Below are 20,789 nucleotides of genomic sequence, written 5' to 3'. Positions count from 1 at the left end.
GAGCTGGGTGGAGCTGGGAGGTGACCCCTGCTGCTGCCCCGCACCAGATCCCCCCCGCCAGGTTGCATCCCACAGGGAGGAGGCTTGAGGTAAGGGGCCAAAGGGAGTGGAAAGGGGCCTGGGGTAGGAGGTTGCCTCAGGCCCTCTAGGGATGACCCTGGGTACAGTTAAACAGCCCCTTAGCCCGAGTCCCAAGACCCGGAGTCAGCTGGCCCGGGCCGGCCATGGGTATCTGAGTGCAGACCCCACTCAGCCTCCGACACTGGGACCAGCCAACAGCAGGCGGCTCACACGGCCCGTAGCCCTGTTGCCCCCGTTCCCTCTGGAGCACTCGGCAGCAGCCACTGTCAGAAGCCAGGACACTGAAACAGCTGCACCACGGGTGGCCGCCTGCCTGGCCCTCAGTGCAAGTGGGAGGGGCCCAGGGAGCATCCCTGCTGCAGAGGGGAAAGCTGCCCAGGAAAGCTACCCGCTCTGGCGCCAGGCCAGGTCCAGCCCCCCTTGAAATCAATGGGCAGACACCTGCCAATCAGCGAGCGGTGACTCCGGCACCTACAGCTGAGCAGGATCGGGAACAGGATTGGGCTCAGCTTGCTGACCCTGTTGAGCTGCCTTAAAGCCCTACGTAGAGGAGAAATGGGCACCTGGGTGAGGGAGGAGAAGTCTTCTGGGTTCCTCAGAGGACATTACAAACCACCCACAAGCTCCGGACCAAGCAGGGGACTGGCCAGTCTCACCAGTGCTCCATCACCAGCCCACCTGGGCATGGTGAGGCTGGACTGGGGCACGGGGGGACGAGACAGCTCCTGTGTGCTGCAGGCCGGGGGGGTTACTAGCTCCCTAGCCAGGCCGCTCACATTGCAGCATGAGCAACCGCTGGCTAGGGGCTCGTAAGCCGTGAGCCCCCTGGACGACAGTGGCCACTGCTTCCACAGCCCGGGATTCAGGCCACTGCAGAGATCCCAAAGGGGAGCTGAGCGAGATGCACAGCAGAGGGTATCACACAGGACAGCTCATTGGAAATCCCAGCCTGGGGCACCAGGTGGACTCAATGTTTCCCACTCCCTGACAGCTGAGAGGCTGCACTGCAGAATGCTGTCGCTGCCGCAGGGCTTGGGTTCTGCCCCTTCCTGCTAGCAGGGTCCTACGGCCCAGACCCTGAGCGTGTGTTGACCCCAGTCAGACTGAGGCGGGTGTGAACGGAAGTGGGCTCAGACCCGTCTGACCCCAGGCTTAGCGTGCCGTGTCGACAACCCCAGGAGGCTCCTCCTTCTGAGTCAGTGCTGAGCCGACCACCTTCAAACAGGCCCCGCCCAGCTGGAAGCGTCACTGCAGCTGTGAGCAGACCACAGGCCCTAGCCACCTGAGCTCACTCAAGAACCCTGGTGCTGGGGTGCGTAATGACCTTCTCTCTACCTACCAACCCCCTGGAGTTTTACTTGGAGAAGTGATCCCTCGCGCCTCTCCCCCCAGTGTTGTGAGGGTGGAAGCGATGCTGTGCTCCACACCGGAGGCAGCTGCATTTCAGTGGCGGGACAGGGATCCCTGTAGACGTTCAGCAAAGCCCTAGGGATCAGAGATGCTATGCAAAGCAAGGCGCTGTTAGTATTAGGGAAGGGCAGAAAACCTCCAGGTGTTTTAGGTCTCTTCTGATAACGTAAGAGCTCAAGAGAGTGTGGTCAAGTGGTTAGAACTACAGCCTGGAACTCCAGAGACCTGCCCTCTGTCGCCAGCTAGGCCAGAGACCGGCCCTTGTGTGCCCCTCCCCACTTTTGAGAGCTGCGGGAAGAAGTATCCATAGAAGGAACCACTGTTTGTGCAGCAGCCCACGCAGAGCGCTTCACAGCTGCCAACCCCTTTACAGATGCAAACTAATGAATCCTTGAAGCAGCCCTATCAGTGGAATGGTAATGCCCCTATTTTGTAAACGGGGAAACTGAGGCACACCCCCAAAGTCATTGCATGATTCACTGGCAGAAACAGTACTTGAACTCATCCTCTCCTCTTCAGTCGCCTGTGTCCCATTCACTAGGCCACGCCACCCCGGCTACTACAGCCCTTCCCCTCTCCGAGGACGGGTGTGTGAAAATCCACTTGTGCCCGACAGGCAAAGAAGGATGGCGGGAGAACCCGGTGTGACTCCTGGCGTGGGTGGGGTTGGAGTCCGTGAGGGCCTGGCTGACACCCTTCTCAGCAGGAAATCTGTCAGCACCCAGCAGGGCGGAGGTCAGACACCAGAGCTGGCTGGGAGGGGTCAGTGAGGGCTGCGCTTCCTTTTGTCGGGCAGTGGAGACAGGCAGGAGAGAGAGCACCCTGGAAGCAGCTTTGATTTGATGCAAGGCCTGGCGAATCTCACTTTGGTTTTGCAAGGCAGGGCCGGGTTGGTTAGGGTTTGGGGAAGCCAATGCCAAAGCATGACCATTAATCCCCTGCGGTAACCGCGCGGGTGGAGGTGTTCTGGGGTTACCTGCGGTCCCCAGCTCTTTCTATTGCAACGCAAAGTGTAATGACAGCCACCGTAACCTCACCCACTGCTGAAACACAGCCGCCTCTGCCGCAGCAGCGCTGCCAGCGCCTGAGGACAGGCAGTGGAGATGGCCTGCTGGCATGCCGTGTCATAGGCAGGGCTCACGGAACACCTACACGCACAGGTTACATCTGGCGCACAAGCATATGATGCTTGTGCACAAATGGGTGTGCACCCTAGACGTGTACACGACAGTACGCACGATAAACGTGGGACGCACGCACACCCGTGCACGGCTCTGGCACACTAAGCGGCATAAACGTAGCACATGCGGAACAGGCACTTGAGAGCTGGCAGCTACGCAGACCATGCATGCAAACATTTCCCTCTGTCCTCTGCTGTGCTACAGCTGGGTCCTGGCAGGGCTGGGAGAGAATTATGTGCTCGGCATGAGGGTGAACTGCCACATCCAGAGGCCCATTCTATTGGCTTTGCTTTCCCAGGACACACAGGCAGGGAAGCGACAGCCCTGCCGTGTGCCAGCAACTGGTGCACCCAGGGGGTTCCCAAGCGGGCGCTGGCAGAGAACAGCACCAGGTGCCTTTCCACCCTACTGCTCTGGCCTGGGAGGGTCACACAGCGTTTGGGGTCAGTCTAGAAGCAAGCTCCTGGCACAGGAAGCCATCAACTCTGGCAACAACGCCGCCGCAGGTGCCACTTACAGTAACCATGCCGGGGTCCCACATCCCTCCCGGATGGAGACAATCAGGCTGTGGAATCCCCCAGTACTGAGCCAGCCGAGGAGCAGGCCCGGAGCGTGTGCTTGGACCCAGCGCCCGCCCAGGAGCACGCAGAGGGTGCCAGCGGGGAGTGGCCCGTGGTACATGTTTACCATTCAGACCCTGACCCGAGGTCAGCGGAGCCGGCCCAGCACACAATGAGCCGCAGGATGACAGCAGCGGGTTACAAATGGGCCATTTCCTCCGCTAAGCAATGCCGGGGACACATCCCCGCCGATGGACGTAAGCCCTGGTGTCCGGCGGAGCTGGGCCAGGCTGCTCACGGCGGCCGGTCGCTCCGCACAGCTGCGGTGACACAGCACGGCACGGGCACGCGACAGCCTGGCAGGAATGGCGCTGCCCGGACTGACACCCCCGGTGTGGCCCCCGCCCTGGTCTTCAGGGCAATCCAAGGCCTGCAAGGGGGAGGCTCCCAGCGAACACCAGCTGTGGCAGCAGTAGACGCGAAAGGCGATTTGGCCCTCCGGACAGCTCCTTTGTGCTTCCAGACCCAGCACTGAACGCTGGAGCCCGACCTGACGCAGCCCAGCGTAAATCAGGAGAGGTCCCACCGGAGTCAGGGAAGCTGCAGAACTGGAGGGAGATAAGCCTTGGACCGAGTCCCGGGGCCCAGCCCCAGGCTGGGTAGGATGTTCTACCAGAAGCGGGCTGGCCTGATTTCCGAGCGGCGCTCGCCTCTCTGAGGAAGACACAGGTCTCCTCAGGCAGATCCCCGAGCACCGTGCGCAAAAGAGGCAGGAGTGCAGCTGGAGGGTTTTACCCAGACCCAGAGAACCTGCATGTCACAGACTGATGGGATCGGGGTTCTCCTGCCAGCTTTGCAGCGAGCCCAGGCAGCGCTGTCTGAACAGCCCAAAATATTACAGCAAATTCCCACGTGGTCGCACCATTTTCTCGGTTTCTTTTACCGTGTTTCACCCGTCCGAGGGCAGCGAGATTACACCCAGCAGCCAGGGGAGGCAGCAACAACCCCTGAAGAGCCCTTTGGGTGGGAAAAACCACTCACCAGACCTCCTCTCTACCTGCTGATTAACCCTCTCCCCACTCCCATGTCACTGCAGTGCCTGAGCACACACCCACCAGACACCCCCAACAGACCTTCATGCAGCCCCATGAGGAGAGATGGCATCATTGCCTCTCGTCTGCAGTGGGGAAACTGAGGCACAGAATGAGGCTATGACCTTCCCAAAATCACCCAGAGCAGGGGACCGGGTCTCCTCAGCCCCAGCCCAGCCCCTCACCCCATCCAGCTCTGAGCGCTCCAGGCAGCCGGAGCCTGGTGGCTTTGAAACCTCCCTGGACTCTCTCTCCTGGGCGCAGCTGGGGAGGGGGCAGCGTGGAGCAGGGAGGCAGTGGGGCAGGGAGGAAGAGGACAAGTCCCCTGTGAGATGGAGGTCAGAAGCTTCCAAGCAGCTGCCAGCCCAGGCACTGATCTGGTGTGGGTCCATTAGAGGAAAAAGGCTGGCAGCTGTCCCGTCACCGGGGAGGCTCCTTTCCCTCTTGATTCATCACTGGCTGTCTCTTTGGCCGCTCCCTTCCCTTCTCGGGGATGACAGCTCTCCTGCCAGCCTTGGTCTCCCGGCTGGATGCAGCTGGAGGTTCTGGCAGCTGGCGTGGAACCCACTCCCCCATCATGGTGACAGATTGATTTGGCTCGAAGGGTCCCCTGGGATTGTGCTCAGGCTGCCTGGGGCTGAGTGGGCCCCTGGGCAGGGCCCAGGTGGGTTTTGCTGTGCGGAAAATGTCTCGGCTCAGCACAAAAAGCCGCACTGGGTCCCCGGAGCTGACGCTGCCCCTGCGGCATGACCCCGCTGGCGGTGATGGGGGCCCAGTGGATCGGCACAGGGGAGGCGTTTCCAGACCAAGCACCGCTCCCAGGCAGGGCTACACTTGTGCGCCACTGGAGGAACGTTGCTGCAGAGCATTGTCAGGTGCAACAGAGCTACCGATCCCAACGGCGCATAAATTCCTCCGCTCCGGCAGACACCCGGAGGCCAGAATTCCCCATCAGCAGCTGCTTCAGGCACCTCACAGGTGGAAATCCACAGACTCCCTCCAGATTTCCACCAGTGTCACTGAGATCAGCATCCAGCCCCCCAGCGCACGGCGGTGGCTGGCTTTCCCCATGCGCACAGACCTCAGCCCTGTTTGCCCTGCTGAGCCCTCGGCAATTTAGAAGCGGGTGGCTCCTAGCCTGGCTCACCCAGCATAGCCAGCCACCCGCAAAGGGAAGTGTAGGAGCTTCCTTGGTGGAGCTGGCTGGATGGAAAGCCCAGCTTGGTTTTCAGATCCCAGGGGAGCTGGCAAGACAGAGAACTCGCCCGTGAGAGGACACGTACGGAGGACCATGGCAGCCGGGTGACCGCTGACTCAGTCCCAGTGCATGGGCCGGGCGCTGGCCCTCTGACAGGACGAAGCTACAGTCAGTCGATTTGCTGAACACAGCCCCGCGTGCTGCTTGGCTGCAAGAAGCAGGCCTGGGCCTGCCCCCCACAGGGGTTCGACAGCAGGAGTTTTGCCATTGACTTAGATGGGGGTGGGACTGATTTGATGGACCGGCAGTGCAGGGTTGGGAATGGTTCTCTGGCCTCTGCTCTGCAGAGGGTCCAACTACCCCATCCCTTCTGGCCTTGGACTCTGAATCTGGAACTCCCAGGAATGGGACAGAGCCCCCTCAAGCAAAGAATGAGCTCCCTGTTCAGATACCTCCACAGGCTCTGGCTAGCAACTCAAGAGCCAGCCAGAGAAAATCTTGGCAACTCTGTGAACAGCTCCCTGTCAGCCAGCCCCGAGGGGCAGCTGAGGACCTGCCGCCTAGGGCAAGAACGGAGGGAAAGCTGAGGGAGTGATGGATGGATTGAGGCAAGAAGATGGTAAGTTGGCTGGACCTCAGCACTACCTCAGATGAAGATGTGGGAGGGTGTTTGCACCCCAACCAGGTTCCAGGTGATGGGATATGGAGAGGAACAAGCCAGAGGAAAGCAGAGCTGGCCATGTAGGAGCATTTGGAGATTCAGGACTGGAAAGAGCTCTCAGGTAATGATTTTGGGTTGTCCACGCTCTGGCCAGCCACTGGGAATGGAGTTCTCAGCCAGACTGGCAATGAGATGGAGCAAAACTTTTGGGACTGTGCTCTCGAGAAGGATCCTGTGCTGGTTCTAATTGCCTGGGACCCCAGGCTTCAGAGACCAATGTCCCAGGAGGGCGTAAATGGGGTGGCCAACGCATCATGGTTGATATAAGAATCAGCCTGAATTTCTGCCACCCAAAGCCCATCTGGATCTCCTGACACGGAGACCCCGGGGAGTCAGCACTGCCGCCCCTCGGGGTGCTGACGAGATCCTGCGGGGGAGGCGGTTTCCCGAGACGGGCAAACCACACTTCGGTGCCCAGGTCCCTTCCTGCAGGCTTCTGCTTGGCGAAAGGAGCACCGAGCGAGAGTCTCCCACGGCTGAAGGCTGCCACTGGGGAGAGACTGGATCGGGGCCCAGCTTAGGCCTGGATGGCCACTTTCCTCTCTTGGCAAAACGCTACAAGTCCCACCAGGGATGAAGGTGGCCCAGCTTCCTTCCTTCCATGGCATGTCCTGCAGGTCACCCCAAAGCCATCACTACAACCCAACTCCAACACCTGCCTGCAGCCTGAACCAACGGACGCCCAAGCTGGATTGCTGCTTGTTCACACAGCCCCTTCCCCACCTTGCAGCGACTCTGCAGCTGGCGGGGATCTGTCAGCGAGCAGCACGACCTGCAGCACCTCTCTCCCTGCTCTGAGCCCATCGCTTGTCTCTTCCCTGGCTCCCTCTGGCCTTCAAGCTTCCCAACTCCACCTCTTCAGCCCCAGCTGCTCCTCAGCCCCCAGCTGCCGTCCTCCACCTCGTCCCAGCCGGATACCTCTTCCAACCCTGTGCCGGTGACTGCCTCCTTCCCCTTGGGCACTCTGTCCCACTCATCTCCCCATTCAGAGCCCTCCTTGGAGCTCTGCTGCCTCCACACCCGTCAGCCACAGGCCGGCCAACCAAGAAAGGCACACAGTGGGGACCCCAGATACCAGGTGTTCTCACTTCGGCAGCCCTCTCCGTGCCTGTGTCCCACTCTAGGAAACACTACTTGCCCTCCTTGCGGGAAGGTGCGCAGACAACTCTCTGGCTCCGAGATCCTCCATTGAACAGCTCTCCAGAAACACCATGGATGAGTCTCTGATTGTTACTACATCAGTCTGGGGTGAGCCTCTGCTCCAGAGGGTCAGGCCCATTCATGCTGTTCTCCAGAAGCAGGCATTTGGCTCCGGGTTCAATACAGACAGGTCCAGCTGCCCCATCCCACTGACTGGCGCCTGCGTACACCTGTCCATGAGCAGCTGGGCTGAGCTCAGCCTTCCTGGCACCAGCACCTAGAGATCAGGCCCTGACTGGGCTTTTCAGATACACGGTATGAGGCAGATGCTGCCAGGGAAGTTCACATTTTAACAGTCAAATAGAGTGCTACACAGGGGGACCGGATGCACAGAGAGATGAGGTGACATGGGCAAGGTCCCCCATGGAGGCAGTGGCAGAGTAGAAATTGCATGCATGTCTCCTGAATCCCATTCCCAGTGCTTTAACCAGTAGGCCAGCCTCACCTGCCTCACGCAGCCAGCCCAGTTGAACCCCCTGCACTGAAGCAATGATGTGGACCAGGCACCGACCCAAACACCCCCAAGCTCACCCTGCGGTCACCCGTTCCCTTCAGGCAGGGAAGGAAGGAGGTTACTTCTCCAGCGCCATGGAAAGACGCGACCCCGTCCAGCTTCCGAGTGGTGCATTGTGTGCAGTGGCTCTCCCCCGGCCCTTTCCTCTCCTTTATTACCCTGCTAATGAGTGTGTGTCGCAGGGAGGAAATGAGCCAGTTGTGGAGACAAATGATTCTCTGGGAAACTGACAGCCACCTGGCCTCTCCAAGGGCTCAGGAACACTTAGCCCTCCCTGGGCCACCTCCCTCTGAGGCTCCAAGGCAGGGGAAAACAGGAGCGAGCCCATCACGTCACCACCAAGGAAGCAGAGCTGGAGCTAGAGCCACAGGGAAACTGAGGCACGGGAGGACGGCAGCAGGCCCAAGCACACGAGGAGCTCAGTCCTGGCTCTCAAGCACAGGCCTGTGACGGGGTAGGCAGTGGGCGCTGCGGGGGATTCCACTTCAGGGGGGCCTTCTGTCCCTCCTGCTCCCCGCCAGGTGCTGAGTCGTGGGGGCATGGCCCCAGCATGCTTCCAGGGGGAGCATCCTGCATTTGGGAACACGGACTACAGCTCCAGGGTCTGCCACTCTACAGTCGCGGGGTATCTGCCTGCCTCCCGACCCCAGCTGTGCTTCACCAAACCCGCAGGACCCAGCTCAGCTCCGCACCATCAGGAAGTTTTGCTGGACGGGGGGCCATGTGGTGCCAGGGGGCAGAATGGAGCTGTCAGTGGCAAGGGGGCAGGTGTCTGCTATAAACAGGCCTCACACAGACCTGGGTCACCTCCAGCCAGCCCAGCGGGGCTCACCCCAGTCCTCCGCCCGGGTTCCTGTCTGACCGGGTACTAGTCCCTTCCTCTGCGGAAATGTTCCACTCACAGCTGGATTCGAGCCCCAGGGCAAGGCAGGAGATAAGCACCAGTTGCTGCTCTCAGGAGGGCGACAGCCTCAGCCAGGAGAACCGCCTAGCTCTAGAGTGACAGCCAGGGCCACTGGGAGGGTCTCCTTGGCTACAGCCGTGGAGATCAACAGAAACACAGAGAAGCAACCTCCTCCACAGGGCAGAGCTGTCTGCTGCATGCACAGCAGGGACTCAGAGGATGCCTGGGCTCTGAACCCACCTCTACCAGCAACCTCCTGTTGTGAATCACTGCATTGCCCTGTGCCTCAGTTTCCCCCTCTGTCTAAGTTGTGTGCCAGGGCCTCTCTCATGCTCAAGGCCTGCCACACCCTGCACAGCAGAGCCTTCCCTTGGCTGGGCACTCGCTCTCTAATGCTTTTTGATAGAGCAGCATGATGAGCAGATTTAGAGAAGTGGCTGTTCCCCTCTATTCGGCACTGGTGGGGCCACATCTGGAACGTTGTGTACAGTTTTGGGCCCCCCAGTATAAAAAGGATGAGGATTTGCTGGAGCAGGTTCAGCGAAGGGCAACAAAAATGATTAAGGGGCTGGAGCACAAGACCTATGAGGAGAGGCTGAGGGATTTGGGCTTGTTTAGTTTACAGAAGAGAAGACTTAGAGGTGATTTAATAGCAGCCTTCAACTTCCTGAAGGGGAGCTCTAAAGAGGAAGGTGAGAAACTGTTCTCAGTGGTGTCAGATGGCAGAACAAGGAGCAATGGGCTGAAGTTACAGAGGGAGAGGTGTAGGTTGGCTATTAGGAAAAACTACTTCCCCAGGCGGGTGGTGAAGCACTGGAATGTGTTGCCTACAGACGTGGTGGATTCTCCATCCCTCGAGGTTTTTAAGTCCCGGCTGGACAAGGTCCTGGCTGGGATGACTTAGTGGGGGTTGATCCTGCTTGAAGCAGGGGGCTGGACTAGATGACCTCCTAAGGTCCCTTCCAGCCCATGGATTCTATGAGCCAGTGTAATCATGCACAGGCGAACTCGAACCTGGGACCTCTAGCGCACAGTGCAGGAGCCGCTATCCTTGAGCTAAAAGCCAGCTGGCTCTCGGCTATGGCTGTAGATGAGACTCAGCCCCTCTCTCTGTAAGTGGTCTAGGTCCCACCCCACAGAACAGAGAACCAGCCCCAGAAGGTGTGTGGGTTAGACCAGAACGTCACAGGTGGCATCCAGGGGCCAAACCCGCCTCTCACTGCGTGGAAGTCAGGGGAGCAGAGGGGTGTAGCAGAGGAGATTTTGGCCTACGCTGGTGAAAGAAGCAGGAATGCAGCCTCCACCCCGTAAGGACATGGGGTGAGGGGACGGGGCCAGCCTGAGGGCAGGAGCTGGCTGGTGTTTCAGAGCCCGCCCCCCCCGAGCTGCCCAGCTGGAGAGCGACTCAGGCTGCTGCACATGCGCAGGAGATAAGGAGCGTGGCCGCCGATAAGGCCGGATGGATAATCTGTTATGCAAACACCACGGGGCGCAGCTGCCACGAGAGCCGGGCATGCGCCTGCGGGAGGGCTCGCCTGCCACGTGGCCACAGCCGAAGGGCCGGCACTGCTGAACTGGACCTGGCGAAGAACCCAGGCGTCCTGCTCCTCACACCCAGCCCCAGCTCTGGATGACACTCCCTCCCCCTGCCAGTTCCTTGTGAGCTAAATGCCCACAGCCGGCAGCACACGTCTACAGGTGGTGCACGTCCTCACCAGCCTAGGTGCATGCAGCAAAATTTATTCCACCAATGGATGGAAATATTAGCGGGAACCCAGAAAACTCTGTTCCCTGAAGCATCCCAGGGCAGACCTGTTAATCATGGAGGCAACCTGCGACTCCCAGGGAGACTCAGCTCCCTTCAGGCACCGGAGCTGTGTGCAAATGCCTCATTATGTTAGTCGCTGCAGAGTAACATTGGTGCTTGCACCGGGCTGGCTCGCTGGGCTGGGCCAGAAGGGCATTGCCACACGCAGGGCTGTCTGCCAAGCTCTGGCATTAGGGTGCCTGGGTCCTTGTCCCAGCTCTGCTAGGCAGCGTGAACTAGTGGCAAGCTGGGAACTCAGGACTGGAGAGGCACCGCCCCGATTCTGCAACCCATTTCCCCTAGGCAAGGTGGGTGTGTTCCCACTGACCCTGATGTGTGCAGTGGGGGAGGGGCCCATGTAGGGCCAAGGCCCACATAGTGCTGGGGGGGGGAAATAATTTTCACAGGGGGAGGCCACTCCATGAATTTTGGTAAGTTTTCAGGGGGCACCTCCAAGCATCTAGAAGGGGCCGTGCCACAGACAGAAGGGGCGGAGCTGGGGGGCTAGAAAGAGAGAGAGTTAGTGAGACAGAGACTTTGTGACACAGATTGCATGTGTGTGGCCCAGACTGGGAGCGGGTGTGTGGCACAGACAGGATGAGGGTGTACAGCCCAGATGGGGCGAGGGTGTGTGGCACAGACTGGGTGTGCGGCACAGACGGGGTGAGTGTGTGGCAGAGACTGAGGGTGTGGCCCAGAGGGGTGAGGGTGTATGGCCCAGACGGGGTGTGGGCGTGTGGCCCAGAGACAAGGGATGATGAAGACGAGGGCGGAATCTGGGAACAGTCATCACATTCATTAAGGGCCGTTACAGAGAGAACAATGATCAGTTGCTGTCGGTGCCGGTGAAGGTGAGACAAGAAGCAAGGAGCTCCATGTGCAGCATGAGAGATGTAGGGCAGATACCAGGGAAATCCTCCCGGCTCTCAGGGGAGTTAAGCTCTGGACCAGGCTCCGGCGGGAGCCTGCAGCATCCCCTCACGGGAGGTTGTAACACCAGCCAGTACACACCCCTCTCAGGGCTGATCGAGGTGCACATGGCTTTGTTTCAGCACGGAGGGCTGGGCTCATGTCATGGCCTGTCTGAGGTCCCTCCCCACCCAGCACTGCTCTGATTCCATGAGAAGTCAGGTCACCATGGCAGAGAAGGAACAAGGGAGCCCAGTCCTCTGTAACATACTGCCCCGGCTTCCCCCCGCCGGAGACAGGCCAGACCCTCTGAAAGGCAAAGACCCAGAACGCTTTTAAATCCACTGGGGAATGCCCAGGGAGGTGAAAGTCGCCCTCCTTCTCCAACAGACCTTTTCCACAAGGTGTCCGAGGGAGACACTGATCTGGAATCCATTCACCATGTTTAACCTCAGCCCGAAGAGAGATCCTGTGTGTCACCCGGGCAGTTGCCCCACCCGTGGTATTCGCAGGAATGGGACACATCCAACTTAATTTGCTTCATTAAAATGTCCTACTAGGGACAGGTGACTCTCTCCCCCGCCTGTCTGGACACCCTGGACTCTGTTTTTCTTCTTCATTTTCACCTGATGAAGTGGGTTTTACCCACAAATCATAACATTTACCCACCTGACAAGTGTGTCAGTCTCTAAGGTGTCACAGGACTGCTTGTTATTGGTGACGCTACCGACTAACACAGTGAAATAGGGCCCCGGCGTCCCCAAGCTCTGCACCCCAGGCACAGCCAGAGATGACGCTCACTCAGCACGTGGAAGAGAAGGGTTATTAGGAGACAGAGATGCAGAGTGGAACAGACTTGTCAGCACAGCAACCAGAGGGGTTCTGTCTGATCCATGTTGGGAGCAGGAGATCCCCCAGAGGGAACCTCGACTCGGGCCCAGCCTGCCTGTGTCTTTCTCCAGACCCCTTCCCCCACTAACTGTGCACCTCTAACTCCGAACCAGCTGGGCTCCTCCTGGCTCTTTGTTTGGGGACAGAGATGTTACCCGTCCGCTTAGGCTACAGCCAGCAAGGGATCACCTGCAGCTTATGGGAGCTGCTCTGCCTGCCTCTCTGCTACACACACACACACACACACACACACACACACACACACACACACACACACACACACACACACACACACACCTGCAAGACTAGGCCCCTGTTGCAGGAGCAGCAGCGCTACCTGCTATTAGATTACTTCCTGCTTACCCAGGTGGCAAAGACGTATCAATTAAGCTTTGGATTGATAGTGGTGGCAGCAGGCAATTGCATAGGGGCGCTCAGCAGGGACCCGGGATAATGGCAGAGCAGGACTGGGTGAGCTGTTATTTTGGAGATGGAAAGAACGGAGGTGATGGTCCCAGCTGCAGACAAATTATTGGCCGTGGCTTCCTCAGATGAATAGCTGGGGGCAGTAGGGTGGGTCGGCCTGGCAGGCAGAGCGCAGCGATTGCTTTCCACTCCCCCATACGGGGCTCTGTAGGAGAGTGGGCAGATTAGGAGGTGGATCAATGGGGGAATAAGATAGCTCCGTTTCTGGTTTGGTTACCAAAGGCGCCTACTTCAGACCAGTCCAGCCACTGTGATCCTCTGACAAGATGCACCAGAGTAAAGGACTTCCAAGAACCCGGCAGCACAGGCCAGCCCTGCCCTGCTTTGTTCCCCCCAAGACGGAGGCAAGGGCCTCAGTATATTCCTCAGTGGGATCAGACGTTCACACACCCAGGGCGGCTGCCACTAGAATGCAACTTACGAAGGCGCTCCGCCCACATGCTTCCGGGCCTGAGAGGACGCCCAGGGAGAACATGCCCTGCCCCCCTTCCGGATGTATCCCATGTCCATCCGCAGTCCAGCACCCATACATCCCCCCTATTAATTCACTGCCATGCCTTTCATGCCAAAGGCTCTCATGCTACATTTCAGAGGCAGCAGGTGGCGCGGACAGGGCGCTGCCGGGGGCGTCAGGAAGGCTGGCTGCTATTCCCAGCTGTGCTGCTGAACTCACGAGGGACCTTGGATGAGCCATAGCCCCACACCGTGCCTCAGTTTCCCCTCCTACCCTTCACTTCTCTTAGCTCGGGCAGCGCAGGGCTCACAGGAGCATACAGCAGGAGTCACTGAGTGTAGCCAGCGATAGCGGCTGCTCTGGCTCCCCGTCACCCGGATGGAACAGGCCACTCACAGCTCCTTGCCCCGTCACGGCTTGATGGTGCTCTAGCAACCAGGCAAAACCCCAGGCTGCTGGCTGCGTCCCCTGACCCCCTCAGCGCCCCACCAGCTGGCCCTGACTCCTGCAGTCTGGGCACGTGGCTCCCAGCACACAGCCAGTGCTTGGCCTAGGACTTTTATGACAACAACAGGTGCTAGAACTAAGTGGAAGCGCTGGGATGGTGCTCTCCCAGCCCTGCATGCTGGGTGCACAGCCCCCTTACCCCCACTCAGGAGCATCCTAAGCACAGCCTTCGGGGTCATGCAGCCCTGACATCCTAGGTCTGCTCCTGCAGCCCTCCCCGCTACCACCACAAAAGGAGGGTGCAAATGGAGTCAGGCATTTATTAGTGCTAACCAATTGCCGGGGCTGGATATGGAGCCCCATCCACCACAGGCTTCATTCAGGCCCACTGTAACACTGCCTAGGTTGTGATGTGTCCCGGGCACCGCTGGGGCACTTAGGTGGCTAAGAGCCCACAGCTGATGCTGGTCAGTAGAGCTGCTCCATCAGCTCACCCAGCCTCTTCGGGTTGCGAACACCAGGTTCAGCTCTCGCTGCTGATGTGCACAGGGGTGCTACACTGAAGTCAAAGGTAGAACTATGGAGTAACTAGAGCAGGATTTAGCCCACTGTAAATGCTCAGGTCAACACAAATGTGAAACGTGCATTTGCATCAAGTATCAGGGGGCAGCCGTGTTAGCCTGGACCTGCAAAAGCAACGAGGGGTCCTGTGGTACCTTGTAGACTAACAGAAATGTATGAGCATGAGCTTTCGTGGGCAAAGACCCACTTTGTCAGATGCAGAGAGTGGAAATTTGCAGAGGCAGGTATAAATAAGCAGGCTGCAGCAAGGCTGGAAATAACGAGGTTAACTCAGTCAAGGAGGGTGAGGCCTTCTACCAGCAATTGATCTGGAGGTATGAACACCAAGAGAGGAGAAACTGCTTTGGTATTTAGCCAGCCATTCACAGTCTTTGTTTAATCCTAAACTAAAGGTGTAAAACTTGCAGATGAAATGCAGCTCAGCAGTTTCTCTTTGGAGTCTGGTTTTAAAATTTTTTTGCTGTAGGATAGCTACTTTTCAATCTGTTACTGAGAGGAAGCCGTGCTAGTCTATACACTGTGGTCTGAAGAAGTGGGTCTGTCCCACGAAAGCTCACCTAATAAATTATTTTGCTAGTCTTTAAAGTGCTACTTGACTGCTTTTTGTTTTAAATCTGTTACTGTGTGTCCTGGGACACTGAAGTGCTCTCCCCCAGGCTTTTGTACGTTGCCATTTCTGATATGCGACTTGCGTGCATCTTTTCTTTTCTGTAGGGAGAGACGCAGTGGGTCTTTGCCCACAAAAGCTCATGCTCATACATTTCTTTTAGTCTATAAGGTGCCACAGGACCCCTCATTGCATGTGCATTTGTAGGGATGCGAGACCTGGTGTACTTAAAAAAAGTCTTCAAATCACAAGCTCCAGACATTCATGAACAGACGCCTGAGGTCCATCCTTCACATCTAATGGCAAGACTTGGTCACAAATGAGGAGCTTTGGAACAGAGCAGGACAAGAACCACATGCTGTTCAAATCAAGACAAAACAGTGGGGATGGCGAGGCCACACTCTCAGGAAACCATCGTCCAGTGCAGCCCGTCAAGCTCTCACATGGCACCCACAAGGAAAACGCAAAAGAGGAAGACCTTGGACAACGTGGAGATCTACCAAGACTGAAGGACAACAACTGGGGTGCTCCCGGGGTCAGCTAGAAGTTTTGTCCTGGGACAGAGCGAATTGGAGAAGACCTGTAGATGACCTACGCTCCACCCAGAGTACAAGAGTTTAAGTCAAGTAAGTCAAACATTCAGGAGCTGGGATGATTTTGAGCTCTCAGGGAACCTCATGTTCCCACACCACGCAGAATGCAAGACTGGGGTGATTTCCCAGCCCATGCTTTGAGGGCACCCCTAGACTCCAGCAGCTCCCTTCCCTCCACTGAGATTGCTTCTACACAGCACCTGTGTGTTGGCCTTTGAAACACCGTCCATATGGAAGGCGGGGGCGCCCCTGGTGTTTTGAGCATCCTCACCTCCCCTCGCATGGAGCCAAACCTGGGCACATTCTCCAAGAGCCAAACAGAATGAGCACCACGAAAGAACACTTACCAGGAGTCCATGGTAGTGAGAAACCAAAGGCCTGGATTTCCCGTCACCTATTAGCAAGATGTGGGACTTAGCTGTTCGCCTGATGACTATCTGGGGAAGCCACTTGCTATGACACTGGAACTACATTGCTGCCCTTCGGGGCCACAAAATGCGTTTGCTCCATCCTGCGGATCCTTCGGCTGCTTTCTCTCAGGAGCCCACAGATGGGCTGGAAACAGATTCTTAAGCTATTTCCACCTAAGCAGCAGGGGAGACAGGCGAGTCAATTTCGATATCCTTGGGGAGACAGAGGCAGGTCGGTTTCACAATCAAAGGTTTGAAACGTCTATATTAGGTGACTGTGGCTAACTTCAGCATTAGTCAACCAAATGGCCCCTCTCTTCCACACACACGCCCCTTCACCACCTCCTCCGGCCACCCTGCTCCAAACAAGAGCACCCTGCATTCCCACACCCCCTCCAGTTACAGCATAAAGAAATCACAAATGCTGCTGTCTTGGCCGGTGACCCTTAACTCCCTGTGACACTTTATTTCCTCTTCCCTCTGCCTCAGGGAAGTGCCTGGCACTTGCAGCCACACGGTGCCTACAAGCAAATTAACATCTCTACTACGCAGAGCGCTGGCCAGGTTTCCTTATCTGAAGGATATCAGCAGGGCTGGTATTGTTTGCTTCGGTACAGTGACGGCCTTTGGGCTCATTTCCTCCTTCCCTGGAGAGCCGTTCTCAGTTATTTCTTGTATACTATCTTCCTTCCCCTTTCTTGGCAACACACACACACACACACACACACACACACACACACCCCCCCCCAATCCATAGCTACTGAGCATGCATCAGTCGGCTGCAGAGGAGAGGGCTAAAGAAAAAAAAAAATAACCTCTTTCACTCCCTCTTCCCCTGTTTGCTACACATCTCTCCCTTTCTGATCCAGGCACAAGCTTTGTACACAGAATCACAGAACACTAGAACTAAAAGGGACATTGAGAAGTCATCAAGCACAGCCCTCTGCCCTCACCACAGGACCAGGCACCATCTGGATCAGTGGTTCCCAAGCTTTTCACTTAGGCGGACCCCAAATCACCCTGCAAACCAGTCGGTTTGTGGACCTCCATCAAAGCCAATTCTAGCCGCTCCGTACACTTCATCACACGACACCGGACACGTAGATCATGAACGTTTACATGTTCCACTTGCCGGTGCTTCACTCTACTCATCAGGCTCCTCTCTCTTCAGCAAGCCCGATTTCAGCCACAGAGCCGCGTTGAACGTAAGGCTAATGCTTGCATCTAACCGTCACCATCACTTCACCACACAAAGGCGCTACGCCGTAGATTTTTGGACAGCAATTCATACCGCTTTTGGAAGATATTTAAATTTAAAAATAACTGACTATAACTTTGCAATTTATATAAAACTCATTTTCAATGAGCATTTTTATTTTTTGCCCAAGGACCCCCTGCAATACCCTCGCGGACACCCAGGGTGAGAACGAATGATCTAGATCATCCCCTAGCAGATGTTTGTTTAAACCTGCTCTTAAATACCTCCACTGACAGGTAATTTATTCCAGTGCTTCACCGCTCTGACAGCAAGGAAGTTTTCCTTCATGTCCCACCTGAACCAAACATCACTATATTGTTATTCATTCTACCGCAATAATGCCTACAAGTCATGGCCCCGAGCCCCCGGCACCAGGGGCTGGACAAACACAGAACAACCCAGTGTTTCTAGTCTGTCTTCACCACAAGAACAATGAAACAGGAAAGCAAAATGTGAGCATATTAAACACTGTCTCGTCATCTGCCTGTGGAACTCCCAGCCACAAGATACCAGGGAGGGCAGGAATTGACCGGGACCAGAGAGGGCTGGGACATGGACATGGATAGCAAGAATAGCCTGAGTTATAGGTAACACTTCAAAAAGGCATTTGGAAGGGAGACGGTGCCTCACGCTTCACAGCTGCGCAAGGATCTCTAACAGCCAGGGATTAAAATGCGTTTTTCATGGGAGGCAGACAACCCTACAGCTGTCTGCTCTGTGGCTTTCTTGCTCTTTCTGAAGCATCGAGCACGAAACACGCAGAGGCAGGAGACTGGGCTGCTTGAACGCTGGGACAGGTCCTGTCTAGCTGCTGCTACACTCCTAACCTCTGGGCCTCAGCCACATACAGTCAGCTGCAGATAGCCAGGTCCCTAGTGGACTTCATGGAGATTCTGGATCTCTCCTGTCCAAACCCCTACTAAGCCGAAGACGGTGTGTGCAGCCAGGGCATTGGCGACTTAGGAGAAGCGGAAGGGGCACTGGCGCCCAAGCGGGGGGCCAGGGACCCCCTCTGCCCAGCACATTTGAACGTGGACATAGTTTGAGGGCCAGGGCTGCATTCCACCCCACCCCCCACACAAAGACGGCAAGTCCCAAGCACCTGCAGAAAGGTCCACACTAGCAGTGGTTGCGCTTTGTGGTGGGGGAGCTCATCTCCCTGCAGAAGCGGGGGGCTGGGACAGGCCTTACCTGCTTCTTCAGACTGTCAGTGTTTGCTGCTGAAGGCACCAGGCAGGCTAAGCTGCCCAGCTGAAGTTTTCGGGGGCAGGGGGAGGCGAGTTTGCTGGCTGGCAGGATGCAGGGGAGGATGCGCACAGGGATGTGTCCACCCAATGGCTCCATTCCCTGCCGGGAGGACAGGTCTAAAGTACAGTGCAAGGGAGCTGGGCTGCAGGGTTGTGGGGGGCGGCTGGTGCAGAGAAGTGAGGAGGGGGCTTCCCAGGCCTATGCCCTGCTCCCAGCCCTCCACCCACACTTCGCTCCCCAAACCCTCAGCTCATATGGAGCTCAGGCCCTGACTGCTAGACTGGGGCCCATGTCCAGCCCTATCCCCCACTCCCAGAGCTTGCCCCACTCTCAGCCCCCTGCCCAGAGCCCTATGTCTGGGTCCCCATGTTTCCAGGGTTCCTCTCTTGGGACCTCATGGCCAGGCCTCTGCCCTTGACCCCACATGTGAGGTCTCAGCTGCTGGCCCCTGCCCAGAGCTTCACTCCTGGCCCTGGGTCTACCCCCCACAGCTGTGGCCTCTCTCCATTCCCTCCACCCAGGTCCCCACTTCCCTTTTCTCAGCGGGAGATGGAGGGGGATGCAGACAGGGAGCTTTCATAATCCCCACTACCAAAAATCTGCCAGCACCCCTGGCAGGAAGGGCAAGGCAAGGTGACAGCAAGCAGGATGGGAAGGGCTTTCAGTGAGACACAGGGTAGGGGGCAGAGAGGCTGGAAGGATAAGGCCCTGCTCATGCTGGGGCCTGGCCCTTGACTTGGATGGAAGCAGGATCTTGCCCTAGCCTGGCGCTGGTTTCAGTGCAGACAGCTCTCCCTGTTCTGCGGGGGGAGAGACCTGGGCTGATGGAGATGCCAAGACAAGGTACAATGGCAAACACAGCACGACCAGAGCAGTGCCCAGCAGTGGCTAACCCCAGCCTGGCTGAGGAAAGCAGTCTTCCCACCCCCGCACACCCCTTGCCAATGGCCCCATGGAGAATCCCTTCCTGAGCCCCCACGATCAGCTCAAGCCCTGAAGCATAATATCTCATCACCTCCCCTAACCCAGGGGTCACTCACTGGGAACTCACCCACCTTCTGGCCAACAAGGTCTGTGCTAGCACCAGGGGATGACAGCTCAGACCCTGCGGCTGGTTCTGCCAGAGCTGCAGCATGGGGCTCAGAAGGAGATCTCAGGTATGTTCAAATAATCACAGTTTAAATCAATGCCCATTGTTCTGACACACAGCTGGAGCCGAAAGAGCCTCAAGGTGACATAAAGCCCCTGAATGGGAAAAAGGCCAGATCCTCAGCTGGTGTAAATCAGCAGGGCTCCCACCCTTCCCATGCTGATTTACCCCAGCTGGGAATCTGCCTCCAAAGTCTGCAGGGAAAACCAGCAGCAGATTCTCTGACACACAGTCACGCAAACACCTGCGGGCTGCACAGAGTGGCAGGGCTGCAAGGAACACACACACACACACACACACACACACACACACACACACGGAGGTGGCAGGGTGGGGAACAGAACTCAAAAAAAAGCAGCTGTCTGGCCACAAGTGATAGTCATCCGCACAAGGACAAGTGAGAGAGAAAGAAAGAAAGAGCTGGTAACTGAAGATCCAGAGTCATCCCAAAGCGGGAGAGTCAGGTCTGGCAGGGGCTAGGAATTTCAGGACAGTCACTGGAACTGTTCTTGGCATTAGTAATAATAAGTGAAGGGTCTGATCTTACATTGTCCTGGATGTTCTCCATCTTCCAAGCCCATCACCAGCCCCTGCAGTGGTTGCAGGGATCTCCGGACAGGGCAGCTCGCTAGGGCTGGGCCAGGCTGCAGGAGACGGGGGTGGTCCTGCCCCTTTCCTCCTGCGCCTGGCAAGAATCTCACTTCCCCAACCTCTGAGCCAGGCTGTTCCACAGGGCTGCGCTGTCACAGGCAAATGGATCGGAGCCCGGCACGCCTGGGAGCCACCCGGCGAAGGCACGGGGGAGGAGTGCACCAGAGTGACACCCTTCACTCTCCAACAAGCAAACCACAGGCGAGGAAGCTCCCGGCTCTCAGCCACATCCCCTCCCCCACCAGATCCCTTTCCAGCTGCAGGGAGAGCAGCTGCTGAGCCTGGACTTGCTGTGTTAATTTTACTCCTGTTACTTTCCCCTTGGGGCAACCTCGGCCATGCCACTGTGTTACTGTCCGGCCTAACCTGAGCCGCTCCATCTGCCCTGGCAGCCTTGCCCGATGCTGACAGCACCGCCCTGTGGCCCCCGCCCCCC

The 20,789-nt window shown here is 57.3% G+C and overlaps 1 protein-coding gene across 3 annotated transcripts in view; it reads right to left on the bottom strand.

Annotated features, from left to right (window-relative positions):
- The window catches only part of PDE2A (phosphodiesterase 2A), a 349,465-nt gene that overhangs the window by 197,145 nt on the left and 131,531 nt on the right, over positions 1 to 20,789 (bottom strand). For 2 of the 3 annotated variants that reach the window (XM_075018123.1, XM_074975525.1), the window contains exon 1: positions 20,250 to 20,436. The exons of the other annotated variant lie outside the window; for it this stretch is intronic. In XM_075018123.1, the coding sequence (XP_074874224.1) occupies positions 20,250 to 20,270 (21 nt within the window). In that variant the 5' untranslated portion in view covers positions 20,271 to 20,436. Of the gene's footprint in view, positions 1 to 20,249; positions 20,437 to 20,789 lie in introns of those variants that run through there. 3 annotated transcript variants of the gene reach the window in all.

The sequence above is a fragment of the Carettochelys insculpta genome, chromosome 1, assembly GCF_033958435.1.
Source record: "Carettochelys insculpta isolate YL-2023 chromosome 1, ASM3395843v1, whole genome shotgun sequence".
NCBI lineage: Eukaryota > Metazoa > Chordata > Testudines > Carettochelyidae > Carettochelys > Carettochelys insculpta.
This window is presented reverse-complemented; position numbering and strand designations above follow the sequence as displayed.